The sequence below is a fragment of the Barbus barbus genome (assembly GCF_936440315.1).
Source record: "Barbus barbus genome assembly, chromosome: 40".
Lineage (NCBI taxonomy): Eukaryota > Metazoa > Chordata > Actinopteri > Cypriniformes > Cyprinidae > Barbus > Barbus barbus.
The window spans coordinates 21,689,230-21,699,229 of NC_136718.1; the positions used below are offsets into that span (position 1 = coordinate 21,689,230).

Here is a 10,000-nt window from a genome sequence, read left to right on the forward strand (position 1 = left end):
CCCCTATGTCATAGGTGAAGTTGACACATCAAGATGCGAGACAAAAAAAACAATATATGGGATTTTATTCAAGAATTGATTTGGGTCTTAAAAATTCAGCATTACGTAGCAGATTAGAGTCAGCGGGAGAGGGGGTGAAATATAGACTTACAATGTCAGCCAAAATATATTTTTAGTTTTTACTTATTTATTCTTTTGCACTGCCGTTCAAAAGATATGTTCGCTAAATATTGTTTTTTTTTAATTGCTCAAAAGTGAGAGTGTAAAGATATTCATAATGTCACAGAAGATTTATGTTTTAAATAAATACTGTTCTTTTGAACTTCCTGCTAATTAAAGAATCCTAAGAAAAACAAGTTTTTAATGGTTTCACAGAAATATGAAGCAGCAGTACAACTGTTTTCAATATTGATAATAATAAGAAATGTTTCTTGAGTAAGAAATCAGCATATTTATTAGAAAGATTTCTGAGGGATCATGTGACACTGAAGACTGGAGTAATAATGCTGAATTTTTCTTTGCATCAATTACATTTTAAAATATATTTAAAATTTGTAAAACTATTTCACAATATTATTGTTTTTACTGTATTTTTTTTATCAAAGAAATGCAGCCTTGGTGAGCATAAGAGGCCAAAATCTTTAAAAAGACCCCAAGCTTTTGAACAGTAGTGCATTTTTATTCATTCATTTTGTCCTGAATTAATACCAGATATTTCTAACCTGACTGAATAACACACATTTATTTATTTATTTTCTATTTCACAAGACAAGTGCAGTGCTAGTTAATTAAAGAGTTGAGCTCCACTTAAATGTTCAAATGTTTATATAACTGGATAGTTTTCTTTATTTTATTTGATTTTTTTATTAATTCGCATCTGATAACTAAAGTAAATGGCCACACATTTCAGGTCACGTTTAATTAGACCCAGTCAGCAGTGCAACCAATTAAATGTATAAGTTGTTGGCAAAATAATTGGCAAAAACAGTGTGACATCCGAATATAAGATGACCATGTTCCTGACAACAAAGTCGAGTAAATCACTACAATTGTGCTAATAGTTACCACTAGTTTATTCCAAGAAGTTTCCAAATATTTGTTTTTACCACTTATTCATAAATAGTAGATTTCCAGCAGCATCAGAAAAAGTCCATTGTCCTGTGCAATTCACATTAAGTTAAGTGCCTGTGAAGCAATAATCAATTATCTCACCTTACATGCGTCTTTTCCTCCTTCACTGTATCCTGCACAAATCATATTCTCTGTGATGTTTCCATTAAAAGAGTCCGTGGCGTTACACACTGTGCTGGACACGATGGGCAGCTTGACCGTGCGCAGGGTTGCAGGGATTCCTCCCGTTGGAGTGGTGAAGCCCCAGCCAGACACGGTGCACACGCGACCCACGGCCACCATAGCGTCCTGCCGAGGTAACGGCGCCAGGGACACATAGCTGTTCACATAGATGGGAGACTGCAGCTAAATGGATGAGAGAGAGAAACAATTAATAGTGCACATACAATAAAATGCTGTTCATGTTACTTTAATGTAAGTCATTGTTTTTTCTGCAACCCTAACATTTTCACCAGTTCACATCTCAAATAATGACACTTTTTGCATAATTTGACAAAATTACATCTTGATTGGAAATCATGCACAACAAGTGATATTTACCTTGATTTTACTTTGATTTTCTTCATATCACGTTTTAAAGTGCCGTGAATAATTTTACTGGGGACAAAATTATTATGGTGGAAATTGAAGTGTGGGGCAGTTGTAGTTTGTGTAAAAATTTATTATTATTATTCATTTTCAAAACATTTATTTTGCAATACAATTTTTTGTTTAGCATGGTTTTAGATGTAGTAAGAATATTTTTTATAATATATTTTTTTTCCATATTTTAAAATGAAAGGGTCTATATTATATATTATATTATATTATTTTACATGTATACTAAAATTGAAACATCTATGCTATACTGTTATACTAAAACTGTTATGCTTTATAAAGTCCAATTTGTTAACAATAATTAATGCATTAACTAATATGAGAAATAGATTTGTTACACTATTTATTAATCTTTGTTAGTGTTTTATTTCATAAAAAAATACAACTATTTGTTCATGCTACAGCGCTTGTCCAAGACATATTATTAACAGATAAAGCTTTTGATTTTCATAATTGTAGGATAGTATTAGTAAATGTTGAAATTAACATGAACTAAGTTTTATAAATGCTTCAGAAGTATTTTTCACTAATACTAATAATGTTCACTAATGTAGGTAACTACTTTTAACAAATGAATCCTTTTTGTAAAATGTTATCAAAATTATATAGTATAAAAGTGTACAATTTTAGGTTTATAATGAAAACTTTAAGGGTGTAAAACATTCATGCAGTATTGATGCAGCACTGATTACTGCGAGACACATCCATCGCTTCATGTAATATGACTTGATGCCGGATCGTTGTGTTCATTTTATATGCATGAAAGGAATCAATGATTCACAGCTACTGACGGTTCAGTGTAACACAGGAGCATTGATTCCACTGCCTCACCTTAATGAGCATGATGTCTGCGTTATTGGTGGCTTTGTTGTACTGTGGGTGAGGGATTAAAACATGAGGCCTGCGGAACTGCTCCGTCCCCTCATATAATCCCACAGAAAAATCTCCAGCCACGATCCTCATGTTTGCCGCCCTAAAGACACAAACCAACACTGATTTTCAAAAAGACTGATTTTTAACTTGAGTTCAAAAACTCAACTTTTATTGTACTTCTGCTTTAATTTACACTGTAAGATACTTTCACATTTATGGTTTTTGGAAATCATGAATTATCATATATTATCAAAATTGCACATTTCCACAAATCGCATATGATTATATTTGAACTTTTCCTTATTTTTGTTATCAGTAATGTAGATTAGTGTGTTTTGTGCTACGCATTCTGTTATATAGCTGAAGTAGTTGAACTCTATTCTGTTCTTTTTCCACCTGTATTATCCAGATTTTGATAACTCAAGTAGCTCGGTGTACTAACATTATATCAATTGAAATATACAGTTATGAGTTATAAAATATAGTCTTTAAGTGCCAATATGTCATCCCATAGTGCCTGAAACATTGTCACCATATTTTTACTGTGAATCACTAGCAACCCTTTTTTAATACTTAAAAAATACTTGCTGGTCAAGTATTGACCTTATAAATAAATGTATTTAATATATAAACATTACATATTTTTCTGAAATATATACATGCATGTATTTATAAATATACACAGCACATTTACATATATTATGTAAACAAAAACTTTTATTTTGGATGCGATTAATCATTCGACAGCACTAATATATATGTGACCCTGGACCACAAAACCAGTCTTAAGTCGCTGGGGTATATTTGTAGCAATAGCCAAAAATACATTGTATGGGTCAAAATTATAAAAAAAATTTTTTATGCCAAAAATCATTAGGATATTAAGTAAAGATCATGTTCCATGAAGATATTTAGTAAATCCCTTACCATAAATATATCAAAACTTCATTTTTTTATTAGTAATATGCATTGCTAAGAACTTCATTTGGACAACTTTCTCAGTATTTTGATATTTTTGCACCCTCAGATTCCAGATTTTCTAATAATTGCATATCGGCCAAATATCGTCCTATCCTAACAAACCATACATCAATGGAAAGCTATTATTCAACTTTCAGAGGATGTATTAATCTCAATTTCGAAAAAAAGACTAGTTTTGTGGTCCAGGGTCACATACACACACACACACACGCACGCACACACACACACACACACACATTGTTACGTAAATTATTTGTGTGTTATTAATTATTATTTGTGTAGTCTGTGTAATCATGAATGAATTTGAGTCATTACTACATTGTTATTTTATCATTAATTTATCACTTTATCATTAACATTTATCATTAGATTTACTGTACAAACTATATTTAAACTGCATTTAATTTGTTATTTTATTTGACATTTTGGGTGTGTTTTTTTTATGATGTTTTGTCATTGTACCTTCCAATATTAATGCATAGAACGCTGGAGTGCCAAACTGTTGCTATGGCAACCACCTCGGATGAACGCAACATCTGTTCTGTGAGTTCGTCTCGCCAGATGGAAAAACACACACTGACTAACCTGATATTGAATCTCTGAAATGCTTGTATACAATATATATATACAAATGCTCAATTACAACAGTTTCTGTGTCCACTAATGCTTATCTTACCCTATATTGCAGTGTGCTGCGGTCAAGATCCAGTATTTGTTAATCAAGGTCCCACCACATAAGTGCTGGCCCGTGGCGCTCTGAATGGACACGATGTATCTGATGGAGTACGGCGCCGGGACGTATCCACCCACGATACGGCTCTGTATCACATCCTGACCTGAGAAACAAACCAGCAGGCTCGTGAATTGACTGACAGCATCTCCAAGATCTAGATTTTCTTTCACACATGCACACGTGGAGGCCGCTCTGAGAATGTAACTTAAGGTTGCTAAATTTGTCTTTCAAACCCGAACAATGCACCGTAAACAATATGGGTTTTTCCCCCATCTAAATCTGTCCAAACAAGACTATAAGTTCCTAACATGTGCGTCACGAACAGACGCCGCGTTTGATTTGACCGGTGACTGGAAAGTCATCTCTGGTCTATATGTTGCCCTTGGGCATTGAGCGGCATTTAACAATTAGGCAGCTGTATGTGTCACGGTTAAAGTAATCCTATACAATATAACCCATGTGAAACACATAGCCTACGTGCTGGATTGAGTCTATTATGCAACCTTGATTGAATGACCTTAGACCTCACGAGGATTGGCAGCAGCGTGACCTTTATCAGATTGCTTTATGAAGCTCTCAACGTGAGGAAATCCTAAACGTTAAAGCGCACAAAGCGTTGAATTCCCCGCACATGAAGAGGTTATGTACTTCTATTGTTTGCTGTTTATGTCCTGAAGTAGCGAAAAACAGTAGTGAACATCAGTGTTTATGGATTTAAATTACAGCATTTGGGGATTTAAACAGCTTTGATGTGGTTTTATTATTCAGCGCGATTTTACGTTAGAGTCCAGCGTGTGATGGATTTAGATTTTTTTGCACATTCTAAGGTTTATAATTGCTTTTCAGGGCTTTTTCATGTTGGTAATGAAAAACGATTTGGATTTCCTTCAGTGAAGATGCACTCAGAGCAGGCTGTCAGGATGAAGGGCCCATCCATCAATGAAAGTAAACTTTTAGTTTGTCCTCATATTTCATTTCTGCACATAAATCACAACACTGACAAAACTTCAGCCAGACATCCAAAATTGCTTAAAAATAAACTACCCCGTATTAAAAGTCAGGTCCAAAATGTCTCCTAGAGCAATCTTTATTTATTTATTTAAGCTTAGAAAATTTGACATTATTATTTTACAGTATATGTCTATTAAACATCAGTCAGTAAAAATATTTAAAAAAATGTTTGTCTTGGGTGAATTTGGGTCTTTTTCTCAAGAGAAGCAAATCTGATGAGAAACTATGAGTTCATATTGAAACCTTTGACATTTTGGCAAATCTTAGCACATTTCTTTTCAAAGTCGTGAGGAGACTTCAGTAAAATCTAAAATTGATATAGCTTTTTATTAAATATGAGTAAAATATTATATATACTATGCTATCGAAAGAACAATTTAATATAATTTATATATATTAATTTATATATATATATAATTTGTTATTTTTCTCTTTCCTTTTTCTCTTGAAATTTTTTTAAAAAATTATATTTTATTGTTTTGTATTTATTTATTTTGAATTCCTGTAGGTTGACAGATTGAATCTATAACATTGCAATATTCCATCAATTTATCTTTTAAAAATGTTATTATTATTCATTTTATTTTTAATTATAGAATACATTGTAAAATCAAAAGACAGACGTTGTTAAATTATCACTGGCATTTTAAAATGAAAAATGTTATCATATCAAGTCATCCAAACTTTTTTTTTCTTTACAAGATTGTCTTTTTGCAGTAAAAACTTCACGTACAGATCATTGCTTTGCTCAAGGTACAGTGTACGGTTGCTGCACAAACCATAACACTCAATGCTATACTTTATTAATGCACTGAAATGATTTTGTAGGACTGAAGTATAAATCTGTACTTACAGCTCACCACGAGGAGCTCCAGGAGAACACAGAGCAGAAGCAGCGGCAGGTTCATACTGATGGAGACGCAGACGCAGACGCACAGACAGACACATCCACAGGTGCAGACCAGACTGAGATGAGCTTTGCTTCAGGTACTCTGATTCCTCACCTGGGGAAGGATCACCTGCATTCTCGGGTTTCCTAGTTCCTATTTCCGTCTCCATGGTCACAATGTCGTCTGAGAGCGGGAACAATATATAGTTGAAGCTTTCTTAACCAAAACTGTGATCTTTTGTTTTGGGTTTGATTTAGGATCAGTACAAATGCTTCCATCACATGCTATTTGCGTCATATCTTTGTGAAATTCTACAGTTAAAGAATCAGTCAGATTTACTGTATCTTTTATTATTCTGTCTTTTATAAGGATTTTTGGTTTATGTTACTAATTTAGATGCTTTTAGTGGCCCCATAAAGTATCTAGAGACTTAATTCACATTTAAACTGTCATTGCTTTAAATCCCAAAAAAATTGTGTAATTTGAAATGATCCTTTGATAATTTTTCGTCTGAACAATATTATTAGTTTTAAATTATATATATATATAATAAATTTTAACTGAAATAAAATTTAAAACCTATTTTATTTCAGTTAGTTTCCAAGTTAACATTTCTCATTTTCATCTAATTTTCATATTTTAGTTTAACTTTATGTACTAAAAAAACAAAACTAAGATTGAAATGAAAATGAGTAAATACTACACTGACATATTTAAAACAACAAAAACTAACAAAGAAAATCACAAAAACACATAACAACATAAATGAACATGAAATCAGAAACAATAAAAATAAAATCTAGTTCAAAATATTAACAAAAACTGTAATAGAATCCCAGTGATACTAAAATAACACTGCTTTTAACTTATTTTGTTTTATTTGATTATTTTATTCTGTTTTATTTTTTATTATTTGTATTCTTTTCTTTCTGGGTTGCAGATTAGGGGTTTAAAATTGTGGTAGTTTTCAGTTAAATTTTTTTATTATTATTTATTTGAAATCTCTTTCTATTCTGTTCTTACCAGCAATATATGGAGTTTATTTATATATATATATATATGTTTTACTGTATGTTTGTGATTTACTGTTTTGTACATAAACTCATACTTCATAAGGTAAAGAACATTTTGTGAAAATGTAACCTTGATATCTTTAATATTGACTGAGAAAGACCATATCAAAGATTGAAATCATACTGAAACTAATCAAACTTTAATGCTTGTTATCTCATAATTAGATTTTGAGACTATTTTGGATTTGGATTTCACAGAGAGGGTCACACACACACACACACACATATATATATGTAATGCTATACATGCAGTGATTTTTACTGTGTAAAAATAGTAAGTAAAAATGTGTGTGTGTGTATATGCTTCTGAACCGCATTACCAATCAGACCAACAGAAAAAAATTCCCATTAGATCTGGCTGCTGGGAATTGTGGGATTGGCCCAAATCTGGAGCACGGATCATTAAAAATGAATATGCGGATGAAATGGCGTGATCTCTGAGACCAGTGTTAGCTAATGATCTCCTCTCAATCTGACACAGCACAATCTACGTCTCATTTATTGTGTCTCTTTCTCACGGCTGCTTCCCCCGGGTGCTGACCGCTGCCGTTTTTACGCCTGATCTGTTGTTCTGCTCTCTTGATTCTACCACAACAGAGCGATTAGCCCTCTTCGTCACCCTCCTCATCGTCGTGACATGACGTCTCTGGCTTCTGTGTTAGATCCTCTGCTCCGAGCCCTGCAGGGTCCTGTCATGTTTAATAGAGAGTTTGGGGACCGTTCTGTTGTCAGCGGACTATTAATCGTCACTTTGGCATTCATTAATAACTGACCTCTTAAATTGGATCTTCCATCCATACAGTTGTCATGGTAATTAGGGCGACAGTGATATCACAGCGCATGGTGGGAGTGTTGGCAAGAATCAACTAAACCATTCAATCTTTTATTTTATAGACTCTGTAGTTGTGTTAACAATATAATACAAATTTATAGTCTTTTATAGCAGTTTGAGATGGGATAAATTATGTGGAATAACTTAGATGACGAACTAAATGGGATGTCTGGTTTTATTGTATTATTTTCCCCATTTAAAAATTCTACATAATATGGAATAATTTGAAATGCCATTCACTGGAGGTAAGAAACGACTAAAGCTGATGACCTGTTTCATTTATTTTATTTTATTTTATTTGCAAAATCGCTCCAAACCTTTTTAAAATTCTACCAAATTATGTGAAATAAGTTTAAAGGACACTCATTAGATGAATTAACAAACAACTAAAGTTGATCACAGGTTCTATCGTTTTATTTTATTTGCAAAATGACTTCACCATTTTAAAATTCTACATAATTATGTGGAATAAATTTTAGAATTCTACATAATATGGAATAAATTTAAATGACATTGACTGAACTAAACACACAACTAATTCTGATGACCTGTTTTTAATTTAATTTAATTTAATTTTTTTAAATCACCCCAAACCATTTTAAAATTCTACAAAATTATGCGAAATAAATTTAAATGACATTCATTAGAGTAATCTAAATGAATTAACAAACAACTAAAGCTGATCAAAAGTTTTGATTTTATTTGCAAAATGACTTCTAATTCTATATAATTATGTGGAATAAATTTAAATTGCATTCAGTGGAGGTAAAGAAACAACTAAAGATGATGACCTATTATTTTATTTTATTAAATCACTGCAGACCATTTTAAAGTTCTATGTGTAATAACTTTAATTGACGTTCACTAGAGTTAACAAACAATTAAACTGATTTACTGCATTTTTTTTTAAATACAAGCATAATTTAATTGAAGTAGTTTAATCAACATTTATTTAATTACTAATTTTTGCTCTTTATTAAAAAAATTGTAAGAGAATATAAAACCAAACTCAGCTTATGTGTAAAAAAAAACTATAGCATTACACAATGAAACAAATGACCGTATTTGCTGTGAAAACACTGCATAATTTAGTAATTCTACTGTAAGCAAAGTTTTAATTCTGATGTATCAAATTAACCAAATCAGACAGTATTGAGACACTCCCCAGTCCCCAGACAACCCGATTTTATCTTCATATTCGGTAAAGCTCTTATAATGTCAAACTTTTCCCACGAGTGATTCTAAAGCTGTTCTGTAAGCCGCCAACCTTTTTGATAAAACTCCCACAGTCTGAGTGGGTGTGAGAGGAGTGGAATGAAGGAATGAAGACAATAATATGGTGTGAAGTGGGATGTGTTTGCGGGAAACGCATGTTGTCAGATTAAACAAAGAAACTAGAGGTAAACAAATCGAATTATTTAGTTGCATATACAGATATAAATATATATCTGGGAAATAATGTGTTCATTATGTGCTCATCCACCAGAAAATAAAGCACTGATTAAATGTTAGAAAGGAACCAAATCATTATATTCAAGTTACAAATATGGCAAAAGCTTAAATCTGAGAACCATATTTATTGTCTATCATAAATAGCATCCACAGATGAATAGATATTAGTCTGTTTCTAACAAAGTGTTTTATTACACTGAAAGCAAATACTTGAACTCAGCAAGGCGTTACCCAATAAACTCGTTATTTCATCCATATGCACATTGCAATGCAATGCAAACATTTCCTTGAACTAAATCCTACCTTGCTTTAATGGCACATTTTATGTATTGTGATAAATAACTTATAAAGAGTCTCAATGCAAAGGTTGCTCTAAATCATTTGTAATGTCAGATTCGGGTTTTGAAAAGCCCTTTTTGTTAAAGCT

At 32.2% G+C, this 10,000-nt stretch overlaps 1 protein-coding gene across 1 annotated transcript in view; it reads right to left on the minus strand.

Annotated features, from left to right (window-relative positions):
• LOC306859635 (trypsin-like) overlaps window positions 1–6,234 on the minus strand; it is a gene marked incomplete at both ends in the record, with an annotated part of 6,531 nt that extends 297 nt beyond the window's left edge. Inside the window, 4 exons of the mRNA XM_079400754.1 lie at window positions 1,213–1,476; window positions 2,560–2,701; window positions 4,259–4,418; window positions 6,180–6,234. Coding sequence (XP_079256880.1) covers window positions 1,213–1,476; window positions 2,560–2,701; window positions 4,259–4,418; window positions 6,180–6,234 — 621 coding nt within the window. The remainder of the gene's footprint in view (window positions 1–1,212; window positions 1,477–2,559; window positions 2,702–4,258; window positions 4,419–6,179) is intronic.
• Between the last annotated feature and the right edge of the window lie 3,766 nt (window positions 6,235–10,000).